At 47.6% G+C, this 21,281-nt stretch overlaps 7 protein-coding genes and 1 non-coding gene across 8 annotated transcripts; 4 read left to right on the forward strand and 4 right to left on the reverse strand.

The window, feature by feature from the left end:
• Position 1: 1 nt before the first annotated feature.
• On the forward strand, positions 2–1,093 carry F4822DRAFT_384604 (signal recognition particle 9 kDa protein-domain-containing protein). Its single transcript, XM_051456547.1, has 2 exons — positions 2–303; positions 436–1,093. Exons 1-2 carry the CDS (start codon positions 232–234, stop codon positions 886–888), a joined length of 525 nt encoding a protein of 174 aa, XP_051319201.1. The 5' UTR covers positions 2–231; the 3' UTR covers positions 889–1,093.
• Positions 1,094–1,307: 214 nt separating this feature from the next.
• F4822DRAFT_12324 (small subunit of ribonucleotide reductase) lies at positions 1,308–3,133 on the reverse strand. The gene is made up of 3 exons (XM_051452612.1): positions 2,910–3,133; positions 2,600–2,830; positions 1,308–2,530 (listed from the first exon to the last, which is right to left on the reverse strand). The coding sequence occupies exons 1-3, from the start codon at positions 2,937–2,939 to the stop codon at positions 1,571–1,573; spliced, it is 1,221 nt and encodes a 406-aa protein (XP_051319202.1). The 5' UTR covers positions 2,940–3,133; the 3' UTR covers positions 1,308–1,570.
• A 588-nt stretch (positions 3,134–3,721) lies between these two features.
• F4822DRAFT_384606 (uncharacterized protein) lies at positions 3,722–5,592 on the reverse strand. Its single transcript, XM_051456548.1, has 3 exons — positions 4,991–5,592; positions 4,705–4,919; positions 3,722–4,643 (listed from the first exon to the last, which is right to left on the reverse strand). The coding sequence occupies exons 1-3, from the start codon at positions 5,051–5,053 to the stop codon at positions 4,103–4,105; spliced, it is 819 nt and encodes a 272-aa protein (XP_051319203.1). The 5' UTR covers positions 5,054–5,592; the 3' UTR covers positions 3,722–4,102.
• A 167-nt stretch (positions 5,593–5,759) lies between these two features.
• F4822DRAFT_384608 (MFS general substrate transporter) lies at positions 5,760–7,467 on the reverse strand. The gene is made up of 2 exons (XM_051456549.1): positions 6,758–7,467; positions 5,760–6,691 (listed from the first exon to the last, which is right to left on the reverse strand). Exons 1-2 carry the CDS (start codon positions 7,382–7,384, stop codon positions 6,176–6,178), a joined length of 1,143 nt encoding a protein of 380 aa, XP_051319204.1. The 5' UTR covers positions 7,385–7,467; the 3' UTR covers positions 5,760–6,175.
• A 1,235-nt stretch (positions 7,468–8,702) lies between these two features.
• Positions 8,703–8,792, forward strand: F4822DRAFT_t2. The gene has a single exon. It is a non-coding gene; the product is annotated as a tRNA-Val (tRNA).
• A 571-nt stretch (positions 8,793–9,363) lies between these two features.
• On the forward strand, positions 9,364–10,254 carry F4822DRAFT_384612 (uncharacterized protein). The gene has a single exon (XM_051456551.1). The coding sequence runs from the start codon at positions 9,524–9,526 to the stop codon at positions 9,836–9,838; it is 315 nt and encodes a 104-aa protein (XP_051319205.1). The 5' UTR covers positions 9,364–9,523; the 3' UTR covers positions 9,839–10,254.
• Positions 10,255–11,098: 844 nt separating this feature from the next.
• On the reverse strand, positions 11,099–13,204 carry F4822DRAFT_12745 (CoA-transferase family III). The gene is made up of 2 exons (XM_051452657.1): positions 12,504–13,204; positions 11,099–12,441 (listed from the first exon to the last, which is right to left on the reverse strand). Exons 1-2 carry the CDS (start codon positions 12,934–12,936, stop codon positions 11,111–11,113), a joined length of 1,764 nt encoding a protein of 587 aa, XP_051319206.1. The 5' UTR covers positions 12,937–13,204; the 3' UTR covers positions 11,099–11,110.
• Positions 13,205–15,980: 2,776 nt separating this feature from the next.
• On the forward strand, positions 15,981–19,735 carry F4822DRAFT_384624 (fungal-specific transcription factor domain-containing protein). Its single transcript, XM_051456552.1, has 5 exons — positions 15,981–16,790; positions 16,930–17,138; positions 17,190–17,538; positions 17,603–18,293; positions 18,364–19,735. The coding sequence occupies exons 1-5, from the start codon at positions 16,427–16,429 to the stop codon at positions 19,058–19,060; spliced, it is 2,310 nt and encodes a 769-aa protein (XP_051319207.1). The 5' UTR covers positions 15,981–16,426; the 3' UTR covers positions 19,061–19,735.
• Positions 19,736–21,281: the final 1,546 nt, after the last annotated feature.

Raw genomic sequence — 21,281 nt, forward strand, 5'->3', positions numbered from 1 at the left:
AATTAAATACTCAAAACTTGATCCATCACCAAAACCAATCCAATCCAAAATTCAAGTCACGCAACTCGTTTTGACGATACGATTGAATACGCCGACGACGAAATCATATAGGAAATCTGCTCGGTCCTCTGCGGTACTTTCTCTGACATATTGGGACCCGGACTAGTTGCGGATACCTAGAGTCTGAACGGGAAGTAGTCGGTGATAAGCCGAGAATAGAGAAAGTTCACGATGCCGTATTACGCCACAAGCCAGGAATGGCTACGCCAGTCTTCGCTGCTTATTGAAGCGCGGCCGACTACCGTACGTTCATACACCTTAACCCCTCTATATACCTTCGCAACGGCGTCTTCACTTCTTCCCACACCATCCTACCTTATCTCCTCACAAACCAACCCAAACCAGAGAAACAAGAACTAACCTACCTCCCCTCAGACTCGCATAACAACCAAATACCACATATCCAAGCCCAAACCTCGAAAACCCAAAAAATCCACCACCTCCGATGCCCCCTCTACAACCACAACTACAACACCAGCAACAACAGCACCCCGCGGTTCCCTAACCCTAAAAACGTACGACCCGCACTCGGGCACATGTCTCAAATACCGCACCACCAAAGCCGCGGAGGTATCACGGTTAATACTGAGTCTGGGAAAACCGTTGGGGAACCGTATGGCGGCGCTGCCGTTGCCGGAGGGCGAGGTGGATGAGGTTATGGTTGATGCGGCTGTTGCTGCTGAAGAGGGGAAGAAGGAGGAGGCTCCGACACCAGCGCCGACGCCGGCTGCGACGGGTGCTGGGGGAAGTGGTAGTGGGAGTGGAAAACAACCGCAACAGCAAGGAGGTGGTGGTGGGAAGGGTAAGAAGAAGAAGGGGAAGAAATAGGGAGATAAGAAGGAAGGATGAGGAATACGAGGACGTAGGAATGAATAAACGGGGGGCTCTTTGACGAAATGAGACTTTACGTTGGTATTTAGGCGTAGGCTTGTTATCACAAGTACGCCAACAACCAGAAGGAATGGTGGCTACCTGATGTAGCATCTACAAAATTTTACAAGTACAATTTAAGTCACCACGAGAAAAGACAGTTATTTTCATGATCTTTCGCATTAAAAATCAACGTTTCGTTGCTTTATGCCTATACGTCTCCATTCTCCGTTCCATGCGTCAAGTCGTTCGTTCGCCCCATTCCCTCAAAAGCTGAGTAGGCACCTTAATTGATTGGTTCGTTTCATTCCTTCGCAGATCCTCTTTTCATTCCATCGAAAGAAGCTTATCTGCTAGTGTAACGCCTTAACGCCTCTGAAATGACCAGTCATAACAAAAGAAAAAAGCGTTGGTTATTCAACGAGACCCATCTAAGATAGATGGAAAGTCTAGTCGTCGTTGAATCCAACTATACACCACCGCAATTGCTCGCCTCTTCTATAATATTAGGCCTCTAGCTCTAAGGGGAGCGGCAGTGAAGTGTAAAATATGGTACATGAGGACAAATACTGCGGGGACTGTGATGAGAAAGGGGGGTATCGAGTAAGAGAAAGGGAAATGTCATGGCACCATGAGGAGCTTAAAAGTCCTCGTCAAAGGTGAAGTCTCCACCGTTGTCACCGGCACCCTCAGTAGAGGCGGCGACATCGTCGGTGGAAGTGTTCTTCTTGGTGCTGGCCATGACACCGGCCTTCTGGTAGTCACCGACACGCTTCTCAAAGAAGTTGGTCTTGCCACCCAAAGAGATGTTCTCCATGAAGTCGAAGGGGTTGGAAGATCGGTAAACCTTCTCATTACCGAGAGCGACCAATAGGCGGTCAGCGACGAACTCGATGTATTGCTTCATCAAGTTGGAGTTCATGCCTAGCAGGGCGCAAGGCAGAGCCTCAGTCAAGAACTCTTGCTCAATAGTGACGGCATCGGTGATGATCTTCTGGACGACGTCCTTGCCAGGGCGGTTCTTGAGGTGCGTGAATAACAAGCAAGCAAAGTCGGTGTGGAGACCCTCGTCACGAGAAATAAGCTCGTTAGAGAAAGTCAAACCAGGCATGAGACCACGCTTCTTGAGCCAGAAGATAGAAGCGAAAGCACCACTGAAGAAGATACCCTCGACGGCAGCGAAGGCAATGAGTCGCTGAGCGAAGGTAGACTTCTTGTCAGCAATCCAGTGAAGAGCCCAGTCGGCCTTCTTGCGGATGCAGGGGATAGTGTCAATGGCATTGAAGAGGTGTGTCTTCTGGGCAGGCTCCTTGATGTATGTGTCAATGAGGAGAGAGTAAGTCTCGGAGTGAATGTTCTCCATCATGATCTGGAAACCGTAGAAGCATCGTGCCTCAGGGATCTGAACCTCAGCGCTGAATCGCTCAACAAGGTTTTCGTTGACAATACCATCCGAAGCGGCGAAGAAGGCAAGGATGTGGGAGACGAAGTACTTTTCGTCGTCGGTGAGTCGGTTGTTCCAGTCGTGGAGATCCTTGGAGAGATCGATCTCCTCGGCAGTCCAGAAAGAAGCCTCGTGCTTCTTGTACATCTGCCAGATCTGTATGCGTGGCAATTAGCGTATGTCGCGTTAAAAATCCACTTTACGCGTCATGACGCGTCAACTTACCTCATGGTACTTAATGGGGAACAGGACGAATCGTTGAGGGTTCTCCTGTAGGATAGGCTCATCAGCCTCCTCGGGCTTGATGGTTTCGGCAACGGCCGGCTCTGTCTTGATCTCCTGCTTCTGAACCTCGATATCGTCGGTGATGGTACCAGCGGGGGCATTCTCCTTTCCGGAGAAGTCAGGCTTCTTGATAGGAGAGTCCATTTTGAGAGACTCCATAGCGGAGGCAGCCTGTGCAAAATGATGCGTTAGCAATTAATGTCCGACGTGGTTTTGAGTAGAAAATGACTGGGGCGAAGACGTCATGTACCTTCTTGGAGGGAGTAACGTTGGTTGCCATTGTAGTATGAAGGTGGGATGTAGAGTTGCAATTGTGCTTTGGTCTAGAGAATTGGCAATTGAATGTATAATAATGAAATTACCAAGTCAATTGAACAATTGCAAGTTGTGTAGATTGTGTTCGTGGATGAGGATGTAGAATGAAAGCGTGTCGAGAATTGGTCGGGACCCAGATCTTTTAAAAGGGTGTTTCGCGCCAAGTCACGTGGTTTGAATCACCTAGCAATTGACGCGATTTTACTGTGGGGACGCGACTAAACCCCCCGCCACTGATTTTTCACGCGTAAACAGGGGGGTGGCTCCCCATGTTACAGAGGTACAAGGGTACAAACATACTGCAAATTCACACTTTCACACTGTGTTTGAAAAGTTTAAGTGGGGAATCGACCAACCAGCATGCAGCCAACCCCGTAGCAACTCCCCAGCGACCCAGCTCCTTATTTGCATTACAGGAGGCTCGGCAAGCTCGGCCCTGTCGTACCTGGACAGCCCTGGCTTCAGGTCTTACAAAACAAGGATATTAACACCAACTAGACTTATCAGATCACAGTCATCAGATAAACAAACCGCCAAAATAAGTATGGACTGATGCCCTAGTTTCAAGCTGATTCAAGCTCAAGTAATCATTACTGGTTCATTACTGGGCAGTTTCCTTACGCCTCTGAACAGTTCAATTCCGGACCTAATATCGGTCTTGTCGGGTCTCGTTTTCGGAGTACGAGCCATGTTTAAATACGGTGCCTGCCTCTAGTACTACAAACCAATTTAGGGGAATAAGAGTCATACTCTGAACCATAGTTTCAATTGGTAAAAATTGAGCACCGGCCACATCATCTCGTTGCTATTTGCTACTTTTCATTATGATATTATGTATCTTGGTATCATATCAATCCAATCTTTGCTTGCCCCTTACACCTGCACGCTATGCTCCGTATGTCTCGGGAATTTTATCAAAAATTTCGGGTCTCGGATCTCGTAAAACCGATCATTAAGAAAACCAAATCAAACAGAACCACCATCCAGATTGCACAGATCCATTCAACCCAGTCGAAAAAAAGCTATGACAGCATGACGCGTAAATAGGTAGCCCCTCCAAAGCACTTAACGCGCTTCATCTCGTAATAGGACCCCACTGTGCCACAGTGCTGAATCCTAAGTGGGTCCCTAGTTCCGTCCACCCATCTCGACATCTGTCGGACGAGATCTCCTACTACCACCGAAGCCGAAGAAACCTCTACCGGAACCACCTTGTCGATCATCACGTACCCTTGCTGCCGCAGGCGTTGATGGCACGGGTCTCTCAGGTCCGACGCCACTCTCTTGGGGAGCGTAGTCCGTTCGCGATCGACCGGTGGTGTCTCCTCGGCGCGTAGCTCGAGATGATGCGTGCTCAGGTGACTCAGAATTGAATCGATCAAATTCAATTGGATCGCTAGGATCGACTTCGGGGACCGGTAGGTGGCTATTCCGAAGATTCTTCTGACCCTTCTTTCGTAGGTATTCCTCCAATGTTACAGCATTGCGCGTATTGGCAAGGATCATCGCATCGGCGATGTCCCCAACAAACGGCACCAATCCAGCGACAAAGTCGATGAGCACCACGACGTACATCCAGGCCCATATGTGGAACGGAAGTCCTCCTTCAACTTGTTTGGCGGTTCGGACGACCATCATCGCGAGAAGCGCATCCACTGCATCTCCAGCACTATTGCCGGTGATTTGCATTAGTATGCGATCATCACACTAAATAAATAGGGTCTACTCACAAAGGGAAGAGGCCAATGACGCTACCCCAGCCAATCTTAAGCCCCATAAAACTTCCAAAGTTCATATCCAATCGGTATGCCCTTCTCTTCACCTTCGTTAAGATCATAGCATCGTGCTCCGAGATACCGGGCGGCAAGGCCTTGCGGACCTTCTTGGTTTTCTTTGACGGCTTGCCATCGAGTCGCGTCGCGGGAACTTGTTCGAAGTATGGATCCTGCGATCGGAGGTATTATGTTAGTATTCGTCGCGGGATAACTAGTGCTAATCGGAGTTGACGTCACTTACACCTGCTCCAAATTGGTTCCCCGCCGTCTCTTTGAGGATTTTTTTCACTATGAAGGATGCCATCTCGTCTCAAAAATAGTAATAGATTGGTTTAAGAGTAGCCAACAGTTTAAATTGGTGGAATAACGGAAAGTAGAATTGAAAATGTAAGTTGGCAGTTGTGGCCCGCTTGATATTTGAAACGTTTAATGAGTTGGGCGCTAGTCTTGAATTGCTGGGCTGACAACGAAAGACAGTTGGACAAGTGACTGATGTCACTATCTCTCCTGAAACATTAAAAAGGGCATTGAAACGGGAACAAAGGAAATTCTATTCATAGGGTTTTTATTTCCTGGATGAAAATACGGTAACAGCTAATACATGGTCTGACTACCTACATACGTAACGTTAGGTGTGACAGTGACATTTTTCCAAGTTTTTCCCTTGGCTGATCCATCATGCAGGCGCCTCGGTTGTCAATTCGGCGGTGCAAGTTAATCCGGACCAACAAACACGAGAATTGTTGGTTCAGGCGATTTCTTCAAATGAAAATACCCTGGTTGGCTACCCGTAATTGGCTAGGGGTTGAAGAAAAAAGAACGACCAAAAAGAATTGTTGTGACGGCTAGATGCGAATGCGAAGTGGGAGGTAGCCAAGCTGTTCCCAGATCAGACAAGTGGTGACGTCAACCTGCAGACTAATGCATTACTCAATCTAGTTAGCTTGGCTAGATCTGCCGAGCTTCATGCGCAACATTGAAGTCAATCCCTGTCATCGGAAAGAGGGTTGTGGCTGAGGTACCTCAGCCACAACTTTCTACGCCAAGCACCGAGGTTTACCTCCGAGCTATGAAGTTTCCTTAACTTTACATGTTTCGAAACTTCCAAATGCGACGCCAATTCGTCCAAGCCCATCGAAATTTCCACTGAGAATCAGAAGCCTAGCTGGAAGAATTTTTTCCTCGGAAATCGCCACTCCCAGAGAACGAGGGAGAAATCCCCAATGGGCGAACACAATTCATGCATCGTAGGTTGCCTCAGGTGCCTCGGACAACGAATCAAGGTGTTATCTCAACTCCCATTCTGCCATTAATTATTACGTCTATTCCACTCTAAATTGTCTTTCGCGTTGCTGAAAGATGGCCAGACTCGCGTTTCCCTACCATTGCGACCAACCACCGTAAACATGCTACCAGTTCGTTTTCATTAGACCAGGCCTATCCTTCCAGTCTTTTTCACCTCGAGCCTAGGCGAAAGGATGATTAACGAACCGCCAATAACGATCGTTAATCCGACCCAAAGCTGGCCCCATATATATTTGCCTCCGCTGGCATCGATGATGGCTCCCATAGTCGGCGGACCAGCTAGGGTAGCAAATCCACAGATAGCGAACACCATACCTATCCATGTTCCCATTTTCCTTACATCCTTGACGGAATTACTAGCAGCACTTGAGAAGATACCTTGAGCAGCACCATTCACGAAACCCATGATTACAGAGTAGGCGTACATATCTGCTCTTCTGTGGACGCCCATCCAACCGAATGCCATGACTCCCAAAGCAATGCAATTCAAGCCGAAGGTATAAACGGGCCCGACATAGCGATCAGCAATATATCCAAATATAGGTCGTGCCGGGATAGCGACCGTGTTCGTAATAAGTATGAAATTAACGGATTCTATATCGCTTAGCCCAACACTCTCACGGGCGAAGGAGTTTATCTTGAAACGAAGCAATGATCAGTACCAAATTCATAAGATGACAACAGGGTACCATTGGAGGCTTACATATATTAACATTGTAAACAGGGAGAAGTATATGAAGAACGCGCCCAAGGTGAACACGGTGTAATCGGGGTTCTTGAAGGCCTTCAAGTCAAGGAATGGTGCGGGGACCCTCCGAAGATCCCTTGGCTTCAAACAGAAGAATCCGATGATAGCCAACCCCGAGGCTATGAACCCGCAGACCCTTACGGTCCACGCAAAACCGAGCCGGGGTGTTAGGAACTGTATTACAGCCGGGAACAATATGGCGCCTGTGCTGGATCCGCATCCGTTTATGGCCATAGCAAGCGAACGTCTCTTTTTGAAGTATGTAGCGACATTCGCAGTGGCTGGCATGAACATCAAACCGCCGCCAATGCCGCTACAAAATCCTTGTGCGAGCAAGAATTGCCAATACGTGGTCGCCAAGCTCGTCATGAACATGCCGAAGATAAGGATGATAGCCCCACCAGCATACAGGTGTTTCGAATAGCCAGCATCTGCGAGGCGACCGGACACCATCCCTATGAGAAAACATAGGAAAATCTGGATGGAGCCTATCCAAGATACTTGAGAGGCGGGCCAATGCATGTGTTGTTTGTAATACAGCTGGAAGACGGCGAATCCGGTTCCATACCCCCACGACAACATATTGGCGATGTGGGCGGGTACGGTCTGAGACCACGCCGTGAAACCACCATCGGGAGGCTCGTCGACAGATGCAGATACTGTGGTGGGCTGTCTTCCTAGTGTTTCTTGTGTTGTTTGCGTCTCTTCAGTGGTGTCGGATACTAGAGTCTCTGTGGGACTCGTATCTCCTTTCTCATTCTTATCCATCATACTTGATGTTTTTTTTGAAATCATGAATTTCAGTACAAGAAAAGGGGAGAAAAAAGACTTAGAAAAAAAGGGCAAATGCAGATGAACGCACGGGGATTTAGAACAGGGCAGTCCATCATATGCAACCGAAGAAAAGGCTAACATATAAACTTTATAGGATATTAGGCCAAATAGCTTATGGTTAAGCACATGAGGCTTCTCAGGCGATCTACAGCCCCAAACTCAAAAGTTTCCCGGCACTTTCTGTTCACTCCGACATCGCTATCTCTTACACCGTTTTTCATGCAGCATACATAACAAGAAATTAGAACAACTCCACCAAAAAAGCGTCATGATGGAGAATTATAGCAGAAATGTCAATACGGATATGCGTCCGATTGTAAAGGGGAACCAAGACTGACCGAGGTCTCAGTGTCATATTATTTCGGGGACCGGAACGGGAACGGAGCACCGAACTTCCCCATATGCCCATTTACACCCCATTGAACCCTCGTCTCGTCCTATCAAGAGGCCCCAAGTTTATTGATCTTAAGGGCGCGATGGACCCGTCGTATCTCGCACAATGGGTAAATTGTGAAAAATAATTTGATTCTGATTACGCGATCGCACATGTTTCTTGTTGAGGACTTTGAAGATTGCGACGAGGATTACGGATGCGATGCCGATTTGTGAGTCCTGTCCGGGCCGACGCAATGCTACAGTCCCAATCAGATTGGAGGTGTTAGTCATTTATCAATTATCGAAATCAACAATTTGGGGGTCTTTCCCTCTGTAGTAGGACTTGGACATTCAATATCGTTCAGTAGTCCGTACCATGGCCGATTTAGTCAAAGGTATTCCCAATTCATCCCAAGTACTGCGCTTAGTCGCGGAGCCTATCGGCCTTGACTATTTTAAACGTAGTACCCGAAGCTTATATGATAGGCTGAGAATAGACTTACACACCAATCGCTTTTTTTACGCTTCTCCTCTTTGGGAAAGGCGAATACCCCACTTACGCAATACATATGTAGAGTCCGAGAGCAAAAAAGTGTAGTGGGCTATGCTAATTCATAGGGTATACAGTTACAAATAAGCATGCAAAAATTCAACAAAGCAAGAATCTCAGAGACTAAGCTTTGTAATCCAGAGTCGCGTGGTCTAATGGTTATGATTTCTCGTTCACATTGATGTGTTCAAAGTCCCGAGAAGGTTCCGTGTTCGATCCACGGCGTGACTATGCTTTTAATTTTTTATATCCTCCAACTATCAGAGGTCAATTATTAAACCTTTTATTTTCTAGTAACATAAGCCTTCATTCTTTCTAGTGTCTTGATGAGACAATTGAGCAATTCTCGTCAACCGGATTTCGGAAATCACTTCAACTACTAAACATACACCGCGGAATAAAACTCCGACATGAAACAACAAAAATGAATCAAACCGCTCAAAGTGAAAGAGTATATATAATGCGTGCATTTACGATTTGTCATAATCACTAAGTTGCCTCATGGAAAATCTCAACGCCGATGATCTCCAGCCCGGTCTCGAACTCCTTATGGGGCGGTATTCGCGAAAGAAAGCACCGACCGACAATACCCACGTATACGCATCGGAGCTCAACAAGTGAGTGAGTACAAGAGGCGCTGCCTTGCATCCATGTATCGTCACGCCATTTTATATGGTTTCGGGTTGCGGCAGAGTAGGATGAGCGCGTGGGGTGATTTAATGTCCGCGAACCAATGCCTCCCTGCCTATACCTATACGTATTCTATTCGCTGGCCTAGGAGAGATATATGGTGATGGTGTATGATCTATGTATAGTGAATCGCTGCATGCTCCCGCAAGGGCGGTAGGTATATATAGATTGATACATAATCTTGGACGAACGAAAATAGCCTCACATCGTCCCATTTTCACTCTACGGCTACTTGCTATTTTTTTTGTTTTCCTGCGGACTTGACTGTTGAAATGATCCTCCTTATCGGCTTGCTGCAGCGAAATGGGGTTTCACATACATATAACCTAGAAAGAAAAAAGCCCTTACATGTTTCCTTTCCTTTCGTCCTTGTTTTTTTTTTTTATGCAACTCTTTGCTTTCGAACGCCAGCCTACTGCATTTGCAAGCCGCCTCTCCGCGTACATCGCTCTCTTATTCGCTGGGGCGCTTTTCATAATTCGTCATTCAAGACAATACGCGGGATATTCTTCCCAAAGTGCTATTTTAAGGGGCTGGGAATTCTTTTCTTCCTGTCCTTTCCTGCAGGTAGCCGCAGAGGCGCCTAGGCAGAGGTAGGCATTCTCGGGCGAGATTTAATAAATTGGGCTTGTGTAAGCGGATTGCGTGTACCTTTAGGCAGGCAAGTAGGCAAGTATAAGGTATATCAGACCAGGTCGAATGATTTTTTTTTTTTTTTGCGCTTTCTACCCAGCCAAGAGAAAGAGAGAAAATTTGCTCTTTTCAGATATTTGGTGGAGGCAAGGGGCAAGAGAAGAAGGAATGTGCCGAGACCTAGCATCTCTTCGCGGACATATCTCCGTTCCATGTATGAGGCTTTCCTAGCCTTCTTTTTTGCTCGCTCGTCATGATTTGTTAATTGCTTCCTCTGACGAATTGTGAAAAGGGGTATGTGGAGCTTGATTCTTATGATAAGTAACGCCAGACGCTTGACTCAAGCTGAATAAATACATTACTAATGATATATCGTTCTGTCATTCGCGAAAGATAGCATATCCCGTAGTAGGACACGGCAACTAGCCCCATTCATCACAGAAAAGAAAAATCGCCTCTATCACACCGCCGGGCTAGTTGCTCAACTCCGCCTCCGTATACTCGGCTCTACCTACCCGTGATAGGATGAGAAAGCGCGACAAGCAAAGTCCTTCTTACAATTCGGTCCCGATGGAGGGACCGTACCACCGTCCCCGTCAATTTTAGCCATCAGATGACCCTATCTCCGTAATCTCATGCTAGGCACCTAAGTAGGTATTATTAGTATTACTATAGGTTGTGTATGGCGATAGGTCTTGTGTAAGTTGACGTTTCCCCGAGTCCACTAATTTGTCAAGTTTTACTACAGAAAGCAAGCCCCCTTTACTTATAATTTTATGGTCTCTTCTCAAAGAGGAGCGAGCCAGCTGCTCTGTCTGAATTCGGGAGCCCGAAATATCAGTGAGTTTAGCGCCGGGCGTACATACCTAGGTACCTAGGCAGATATGGAGAGTGTATTCGGCATAAAGGTAAATTCAATAGTTTGCTATGGAGATGCAATAGTATCGACAAATATTAATGTAAGAGATGCTTTTGGTAAAGAAAAAGAGAAAACATCCCCAATGCTTCGCTAACCAAGCACAATGCGTCCTCAATATTATGCCAAGAGATGCTCATGTCCTTCACAGCTTGCTTCGTATACCATGTAACCTTGTTTACGACAGACAAAATGCCACGACGCCCGCTATGTTCAAAAGGGCACGAATACCGCCGCTACTGCCGTGCAACCATATAGATATCACTCGTCAGACGCCGGGTATCTAGCTTTCTCTCGGGGGATCGAGATATCAATCGCCCAATAGTGTCTTGTCACTCTCCCAATCTTCCCATGATGGTTCGTCGTAGCCATTTGGTCGTGTCAGCCTCACATGGCCAATCTTGATTCCCTCCACTTTCAGCGGCTCCTTGGACCAGGTAACAACGCCACCGAATGCCTTGCTGTACGAGCTTTGCATGATATGACGTGCAAATAGCGTAGGGTGTAATTTCCTAACGCTAGCCAGCGCTCGTTGGCTGACCTCGTCCACAGAGTCATTGTGACGTAGTTCGAAAAATCGAGGGTCATGTTCACGCCGCAGCCGGTCTTGAACGTCCGCTGGGTATACGCCGAGGGATAAGAGAAAGATATCGTACTGGGAAATGCTAGTGCGACAGACCCAACTACCACCCCGCGTTGCCCTTTGATATATGCCTGAAAGCGCTGCAATAGTACCAACGCATCCCGTACCGTAATCTGACATGGGGAAGGGCGGGACGACCGGCTCATTCAATCCCATGAATCGACCTTGCTCCCACGCCACACCCGTGACGCAGTCGGCGATTTGTTGCCAACCTGGACGACCGGCCCATTCGGCGCCTATTTCTGTGCCGCCAAAACAGTCTTCTGCTACGTAGACGATACCCCTTCCATGTTCTGCCGCCTTTGCCGCTAGCACCTCGGGGCTATAACCAAGACTTGCGATGACACCCGGCCGATATCCATCGATAATGACGTCCGCTGTAGCAAGGAGCGATTCAAAGGTTTGGATGTCGGTGGGGTCCTTAAGGTGTAAGAATGTTGTATGTTTCCCAGTATTAACGTCTAATTGAAAGAATGGGACGTCCGGTAGTTGCGGCGACGTGATCTTCAGTACAGATGCGCCATGGGCGGCTAGTGATCGGCCGATGGTTGGTCCTGCAATTACCCGACAGAGCTCAATAACGCGAAGTCCCTGCAGGCATTGATTCGGCTCATCTGCAAATTCCGTAAATGGGACGGGTGGCGTATCCGTGTTCAAAGGCTTCACAGTAAATAATGGGAGAGACGCCATCGCTTGCCCGTGAGCAGTATTTTGATACTTTTCATTGGTGAGAGCGGGGACACCTGCCTGGTGGTGTTCCCGGTTCAGCCTTTCCAATTCAGCTCCGGAGAATCGTTTAACAGCCTCTTCAATAGTGTTTATGCACCCATGGTAATCCATTGAACCGGGGAGGAACGGTGGGAGGCCTATCATGCCCAAAGTCGTAGTGGCCTCTAGCGACCCATGTATGTGGTAGTATTCGCCTTGGTTCCTGGTCTTATAAAGGCCGGCTGACAAACGGCGATACAAATTTGACTGGGCCTGGTTTAGATCCGTATCTTATTTTTCTGGTTAGCTTGGGCGTCTCTGAGTATACTAAAGATGGGTATGTGAGACAAACCTGGAATCCGTTCCTTGATTTTGGGGTTGCACTTATCCAAGCCGTCGAGATCGGTGATATACGCGGACATTAAAAAAGATGTCACACGCTCCATCATGACATTAATTTCCCTTTCACGTTTCGGTCCCCGAATATCCGCAATAGTGGCAGCAGCGCATCCTTCTAATGCCTTGAGAGCCGCAATCGCTTCTTGTTCACGAAAAGGACAAGGGAAACAGGCGGCGTCCCCCGTACCTGTATCTCCCAAGAAAAAAATACGTTTCGCGTATTCTAGGAATTCCCTTGGAAGCTCTCCTTTGGTAGATTCCCAGAGTTGTTCGAATGCTTCTCTTGCGCCTTCACTTACCGAATACCTCCCAGATCCCACATGGGAGACTGATGGTGTTGTCTTTGCTTGTCCGACAGCCATTATGGTGGCGGTGGGAGAAATCATAGGAATGACTGCACGTCCGTATTGAGAATGAGGAAAGAAATACCCAGGAGAGCACGCCACAAAACTACTTAAGAATGAAGGCTTCTAGACGACACGAATCACATAAAGAGCGGTAAATACATCATAACACGTTACGATACATCATACAGAGGGACTCACACCGAAACATTCCCCGTCGGTGAGATCGTGACTCGGATATATGAGTGACGAGGGTTTCTTGTGCGGTCTAGAAATAATAGGCGAGACCTAGCCCGTGTAGACCATCTTCACAGTTCCATCTGATAACGATAGATATGTCAACAGTGACATACAGGTAAGTTCTAGGGATTTACCACTGGCGCTAAATGCGGCGGTCGTGATATGCCGTGCCGTCCAGCGATAAACGACGAGTGACAGTGCCCATTGACACATCAATTCGCGGTGTACGTCCCATGATGTGGGTGTGACGCTGGCGATAATCAACTGCAAACTCCATTGGAATGAAGACACCAATATGGTTTTGGAGGGATGGCAGTGGCTGACTGAATCTGGTGGACGATCAGTATCTAAGTTAAGAGAGGCGCAATTGGGGTTTGAGCATAAACATCTCTGAAGCGCCCCTATAGAGACTCAGTAATAGACGGCCCTAAGCCATCTTCGAGATAGTGACTTCTACCGACATAAGATTGACGTCGGTAGATAAGTGTGTCTTTGCGAGTGCGGGCCGTTTCGCGTCAACGGTGACGGGATGATGAACCACGAGGCGTCTGAAGCAGGGGCAATCTATTGTGAAGGGTTACATGCATGTAGATTATGAGTACCGAATCGAGCCCCCCCTTAGACCAATTTGAGATCATACCTATGCAGTGGACCGTGGAATATACAAGACATGTCAATCGAGCTAAGTAGATGATTAATAAATTGACGACTTGTTGTTCGATACGAAGGGTCAGGGTGCACCATCCGAGAAGCACATACGAGCCGAATATCTAACGGCTTAGAGTGACACATTGATTGAAATGTGAAGGATTGACTGGCATTGACAGGGTTGTCTTAGATGATCTCTAGATGATTTTGATTTGCATATAGTGGTGTAGCCGACGGGATAGTAAACGCAACGTGAAAACGGTGATGAATTTGGGGCATGGGGCAAGGGGAAGAGTCTTACTTGCATGTGTAGGTGAGAAAAGAAATAGTTTCGGGATTGAGCCGCAAAAATGCAAGAAATGCAAGAAATGCAGGAAATGGAAGATCAGAAAGATCAGATTGCCTTTTTGCCTCTTTTACCTTTGGATGGTGGATCCCGACCATGCTTCATCTACGCCTTCCACACTGGGTATAAGACAGTATACTTGTATATACTTTCTCTTACGTGGTGCTGCGCGGCTGAAATATCGACAACGGATGTATCATCCCGTAGAGTACATCGTCCATCTTCTCCAACCCCTGATCATCCTAGCCATTTAGGTGCAGCATCCGACAACTTTAACTGTCAGGTAGCGATTTCCGGGACCATTGGCAAGTATAAATCGTACGTCAATTGGGATGTACCTGCCCTATATATGCGGAGTGCGGAGTATTAATGTACATATGTATCTCAAGTATCTTCTTACGAACTTACACGTGCGTCCAGAGGCTAAACCAACCCTCGACTCTACATTCCTTTCACTCACACACCGTACAACATCTCCATCGTATACTATTCTAATCTACACGGTGACCCTCATCTGAAGCCCCTCTCTTTGCTCATGCCTGCTGGCCCTTATCTGCATCCTAAATTGGATTCAATTCACCTCAAGATCGGTACCCACTCTCAATAATTGAGAGCATAACTGAGACATCTGCTGTCGATACGGAGTTGATCAATCACATTTTAATATTCTCGGGCGTCTTGATAAAAAAGGAAAAAACCCGGTTTAGGAAACAGCTGTGATCTTCACATGGGTCTCACACTCAGATCTAGACTTTATCAAAGAAAGAAATAAGTCCGCACTCCTAGCATCCTCTTGATGCCAACCATCTTGGAGGGGGAAAAAGTCCATGTCGAAAGAAGAAATAAATACGCCGCTATATCCTGCCTCTTAGGCGATGCTGGAACGCCACCTGATCGCCTAACGGAGTCTTACTTGATTGATCTACAGCCTAGCTGCCCAATCACGGTCCTACTCCTACGCAGCCCTGCTTCCATATCTCATCGAAAACATGACCGGACAAGCTCAACGTGGTCGAGACCGCCAATTGTCCGGCTCAGGAGGGAGGTGCCGAGCCGGCCAGTTGGAGTGCATAGCATTACGCTTGCTCCCCTCGAGGGAGAAGAAAAAAAAATCTAACAAGTCGGCCCTTGCATTCTTCTCCATAAACACTATCCATGACAGCTTTATTTTTTTCATGTCCATCTCCCGCTTCCGACACGTTCCGCTGATTCCAAGGTCCTACACCTCGCATCTCTTCCTCAGTCAGTCAGTCAGCTGCTGTTGTGGCATATCGCTCTAACGCTCCAGTGAGCAAGCTAGCTTGCTCGATACACTCTTGTGTACTCAAGCAGCTTATATGCTTCTCCACTTAGCTCATCTTCCGCACACACACACACACATACATACATACACGCATACACACACATACACACGTACACGCACGCACACATCTCTCTACCTACAGCAAGCGACCTTACCGGATAGTCCTAGATTGCCTACCTATTCATACACCCATGCAGGCTTGCCTTACATACTCTGCCGAGTAGACAAGCAAGCACTTGCCGAGTTAATTGTTCGTCCCAATCCCACGATACTGGACCTTGAGGTCCGTCTATCTTCCGATAGGGCTGAACCTTTGGACATTTTTTATCCGTATCCGAGACCGACGCCTTAGTGCCCGTTAGACCGGCTCCGCCCCCGAAGTCATCATTTGTCTCTTTTTATCCTCTCCATTGCCCAACCTGAATCCAGTCACCTTGTGGCGAAGTGTCGGATGGCGGATGTGACCTCGACCTATTGTGGCTCAAACAATCATGACACGACCTAAGGTTGATCCTGACAAGAGGCAACGTACTGCGCAGGCATGTGACTCTTGTAAGCGTAGGAAACAAAAGGTCGGTCAATTGAATTCTTCCTTTTGCACTTTCTGTCTTACTGTTGTATCCCTTACTTCCTCTGCAAATCCCAATATCGCCTTACCCGCAAGATCATCGAGCATTCGACGACGGAGGTATGGACGTGTAAGACGAGCGGATAATTCGCAAAGAAAAAAAATCTGTTTCTCAATACCCCTTACTTGAATAATACACAGCATGAGCAGCGACAACTTGTGTTATGCTATTGTCTCCGGGTACCTCTCTTCGTCTCACAACGACCGGCGTGGTTGTGTAGCCGTCTCCGGGTTAAACGCTTAGGCGCTACTACACGAGCCCAATCGATATTGAACTTTGTCGTCGTCATCCTTGCTAACTCATATATTCTTGTAGTGTAACGGGCAAAATCCGTGTAGTACATGCGATAAGCGAAAGTTGGCTTGTATGTACACGCCGACGAGCCTAGAAAATGGATCCCAGGACCCCCTCGAGTCCCCGACCAAACGTCGACATGTGGAGGGCTCACCTAGAAATACAAGAACTACTCTAGAATCTGGTCAGACCACGACGCACATCCCATCTTTAGCGTCGTGGGATCAGCCTACTGACAGGTCGGCAATATGCCTTATAGAAACAGGGTCGCCTGAGTCGAGTCAGAAAAAGCTAGTCGGAATAACCCGCAACTTCCACGGCAGTAATGATCGCGATTTTGACTCCCGCTCTCGCGTTAGCAATGCCAGCGGAGCTGCGGATGAAGCGGAGATCATGTCTCTGCCTAGGATGCTTATGGATACAACGGGCAAGCTGCGTAAGTGAGACACCAGAACCCCCACCTACGACCAATCATCTATCTATCATTATTCCGTTTCTAGTTATGTCTAGTTCCGGAGTGCACTATCTACCCTGTTTTAAAATATAGTCCTTGCTCTTCTAATGTGTTGATATAGTTTATGTTGGTGAATCGGCGAGTCTTTCCTATCTACAATTGATTCGTATGATCGTCGAAACTATCTCGGGGCCCTCCGAATTTACCACTGATCCCCAGAGGCACAATCTATTGGAAAATACGATTCAACTCCCATCGGGCACTAGAACAACCGGTCAATTACCAGACAGGAAGACGGCTGACGTACTTATAGACGCTTTCTTCACCAATGTATGTACGTCGTGACTCTGTGAATACCAACACTAACCCATAGGATTGTAGACATCAGGCCTCGTCGATGTATTTAACAAGAAGGAATTCCTCCGGTCGGTAGAGCAATGCTATAGCGATCCCCTCAACATCGACGAGGCGGTACTATGCATATTTAATTTGGTCTTTGCTATTGGCCTGGTTGTCGCTCGTCCGTTGGGGGCTGAGCATGATACTATAATCCGAAAACTGCGCTCGGAACCCATCAATCGTGCTGAATTATTCTTCCGGGCCGCTAAGAAGTCTTTTGACTCCATGGCAGGATTTGAAGATGGGAATTTCTGGTCAATTCAAGCGCTTCTATTAATGTCCCTTTATCTATTAGCAGTGTCTCAGAGAAATGCTTCATACGTTTACCATGGTGAGCGCGTTATCCCTTACGTTACCCCTTCTCTACTTTCAACTTTAGCCTGACGATCGTGAAGGAATGGCAGTTCGGTTCGCATTCGCACTGGGACTCCATAGGGAGGAAAGTATGGTAATTTTTGAGGAACCCGACCGCCAATCTCGAAAAAACGTATGGAGGACTTTGTTCATTCTCGATCGCTTCCTTGCGGCGTGCCTTGGTCGCCCTATAACTATATCTGAAGAAGACTGTTCGGAGAATGCCCTACAATTCCCACCAGGGACCAGGGATGACGGTGCGGCTATAAATAATGGGGTACAACTAACGAATTCGGCGGCGCTAGATGCTGCGGTAAGAAGCTGCTTTTTGATCGGGTTGACACTTAAGAAGGTCTACTCCAAGAGAAAAGTATCGACTCTCGTGGCGCAGGAAATTGCAGAACGTATTGAAAACTGGGAGAAGGAATTGCATCAGAACTTGGATTGGCGACGCATCGTACATGGGTCGATCGAGTCAACACAAGCTATCGCCATCCTTCATGTTAACCTCTTACATTGCCACTCTGTGGTGCTCCTTACGAGGCCATTCTTCTTATACCTTCTCAAAATGGGCTGCGATGGTATTTCCAGGAACTCTCAAAAACCGCCTCGCTGTAGTTCAAGACTGGAAAGGTTTTCTCAGGCCTGCGTCGAGGCTTCTCAGCGTACCATAATAATAGCTCGAGCCGCGCTCGACGCCGAATACTTGCCGCAGTGCAACCCATTCGTGATGTGAGACCCACCAACAACGCTGTTTTGGGAGGATAGAGAACTGATGCAAATTTTCTTTTTATATAAACAGATACTTCGTCTTTGCCGCCGCTCTTGTGATTCTGAGCAACGAGTTCGCACTATTATACCATAATCCCGACGGCGATGCCTCCATCCAGAGCGCCTTGCATATTTTAGAATACTGCGGGAGTTTCGATGCTCAGGCTCGACGAGTATCATTCATCGTTGACAGTTTCCACAGAGCGAATCAAGGTCGAGATCCATCGACGAAGAAAATATCTTTACCAGGTCGCAAAGCTCCTACCATATCTACGATCTCGCAAAGTTTCCACCATGACCCAACGTCATCTTTCTCCAACCAAGTGAAGGCTGAACGACGAGACTCCTATATGAGCGATTTACCATCACCAGTGAAGGGGAGGCAGTTGGTCAATTTGCCGGTAGGGCCCTCAGAAGCTACGATGCGATCGATGATGCCGCCGGCAATTCAACAGCCTAGTCCAGAAGGGAGCGTTTCGCTAAATAACGGGGTCGCACCGGTGAGTATGGCGCCCGGGATGGAGGCCATCGGTGGTGAAGAAACCAGTATTGAGTTTGACACCCTATGGCAAGGCTGGCAACCAGCGGGCGCCGGCCTGGGCATCGGAGTTCCCCCACTAGGGACCCAAGAAGCTTACGGACCGTACGAAATGCATGCGTCCCATTTGCCTCAGCCGAACGGCCTCAACCCACATATGCCGCATTTCCCGCCGGCGGATTACCGGTAATAGTTTGACGACGATGGACCTCAACGTTCGGCACGGTAGGGGCACATACAAGTATATAAGGGAGTCTGTCTTTATTGGGTATACTAAGGGGCCCCGGCGTCTCGGCCGAATTGGCGTTGGAAATCTAGAAAGGTAATTTGCGCGCGCTATACAGGTACGGCTAATGTCTCTGGTTTGGGAATTTCAGGGGTCGCGGCTAAGATGGGTTATGTGACGACACCGGATAGGAGACGGATCGATTCTTCATTAATGTCTACCTAGGTATTCAACGTTTCTAGGATTTTCTCTCTAAGGGGGTTGATGTTAGGAAGGTCTCCTTTGTAACCCTCGGGCACACACATACGTTACAGGTAATGAATGAGATACCGAGTGGGAGTTTCCTGTCTACCTACCTACCTAGGTACCTACTAACTTGTTCTTCGTCGTCTTCGTAGGCTATATAGATTGTTATGACATCTGCTAGAAGTTTGCTATGTTGTTGATACGGTATGTTAACGGTATGCGTTGTCTGGGTCTTGATGTATCACTCTTCTTTAATCATGGGCTGGGAGCCAATAGCACTCGAATGCTGTAGCTATTCCTAGAATATACTTATATATCCAGGAAGTGAGGGTTGATAGATTTGATTACGGTTCACGGGTAAGGTGTGGGGTTAATAGGAGCAAGATAAAGTCCAGGTATGGTCCCCATCTATTAAAAGGAAGTAGTCACGACTAATGTCAAATAGATATCCCAATTCATCTATATTTTCTCTTCGACCGATCAATAGTGTTGGTAAGCGATTCCGACGCAATGAATTAATTCGTCAAATTCTCACACTTTAGTACAATTAGGCCTACCAAAGCAACAACCATTAGAAGTTTAAGTGGTGAGTATATGGTATATTGGCAACGTACTTGATTTCTTCCCAATGTACCTTACTGGATTAGAGGCGAATTACCTATTTGTGACTCAAGTTTCGTTCGGGTAACCCTGCCAACTAACCCCCAATGCGAAGGAAGCCTTGGGACTAGATACTACTATCACTACTATCTTACTTCTAGATGTACCTCATCAAACTCAGGACAGTCACGACATTAGTTTTCTCCATTCACACCTGTAGTGAGCATATTCCCCACCATGTGAATGGCCGAGTGCTAAGAGTGATCACTATTTTACCTCAGAGTCGACTCGTCATTTTATTGGAGATCGAAGAAAAAAAAAAACTAACGAAGCCGCGGAGATTGGAAATATCGGTGGGACTCGTCGAGTAGCGTATCTCTCGGAAAAGCGAGGCAGTGTTCGGCATGGTCAACAACCAACCTATCAAGCCGTGTATCAAATCTCGAAATTGTGGGAAATGAGATGACCGCGCAATCTAGGTTTGGGAAAAAAATGAGCTACATCTAGCTCACCAATAGATGTACCCTGCTCGAAACATCGAAGATGGTTACTTGCTTGCTTGCCTGCTGGGCGCACCGTCGATCCTGCGACTCCACGCAGGGTTATTTCGAAATAAGCGCTCCATTCGTCGGCACCGGCCGCACCGGTCCTCGTCACCAGGCCCTGTCTCGATGAGGGAATTGGACGCCCGATTACCCGGTCGTCACACACATCCCATGTCGGTCTGTATGTAATGTGTGTGCATCTATGCATTAGCACGTATGCATGTATGTATGCTGATTCTTCGCCTGAGGCGAGGCATCAGAGCGGAAGCCCATCTCTGATCCGAGCTTCTGGGATGGGCGAGATTGGTGGAAAGCGCGCGTCGAAACAAAGGTGATAATGTTATTGTTGGATCATCGATTCGTGCTCGCATCATTCCTTAGCGTCTTGTCTTTCCAGCCTCTCTCACGCCATCTTGTATCTATTGTCTACCCCTAAAAAGGAAATAGCAAGAGAGATGCGCCCGTACACCCTGGTCTTTTTTTCTCTGCTTCGTATCGAAGCAATATACCGAAACAGCTAGCGAGCGAAAAGAGCCATTTCATGTCAGACCAACGACGAACGGAACAGCCAATTGGTGCCTAACTACCGGCGCTGCCGGCACATCATCATAGACAATAGACGAGCAATATACCGTTGAGGAGAAAGAAGGATTCCGAACTTGCGGTGTAGAAATTGTTCTGCGTGCGGTACGGTACGGCTGCGACGGCCAAGTCTCGCTCGGGGAATATTCGTGGGGTCGTGTTTCGATTAGGACAAGAGGAGAGGAAAGGAATTGGATGAGAAGTAAGAGAAA

Source organism: Hypoxylon trugodes (genome assembly GCF_022578975.1).
Source record: "Hypoxylon trugodes strain CBS 135444 unplaced genomic scaffold F4822scaffold_1, whole genome shotgun sequence".
In the NCBI taxonomy this organism is placed as follows: Eukaryota; Fungi; Ascomycota; class Sordariomycetes; order Xylariales; family Hypoxylaceae; genus Hypoxylon; species Hypoxylon trugodes.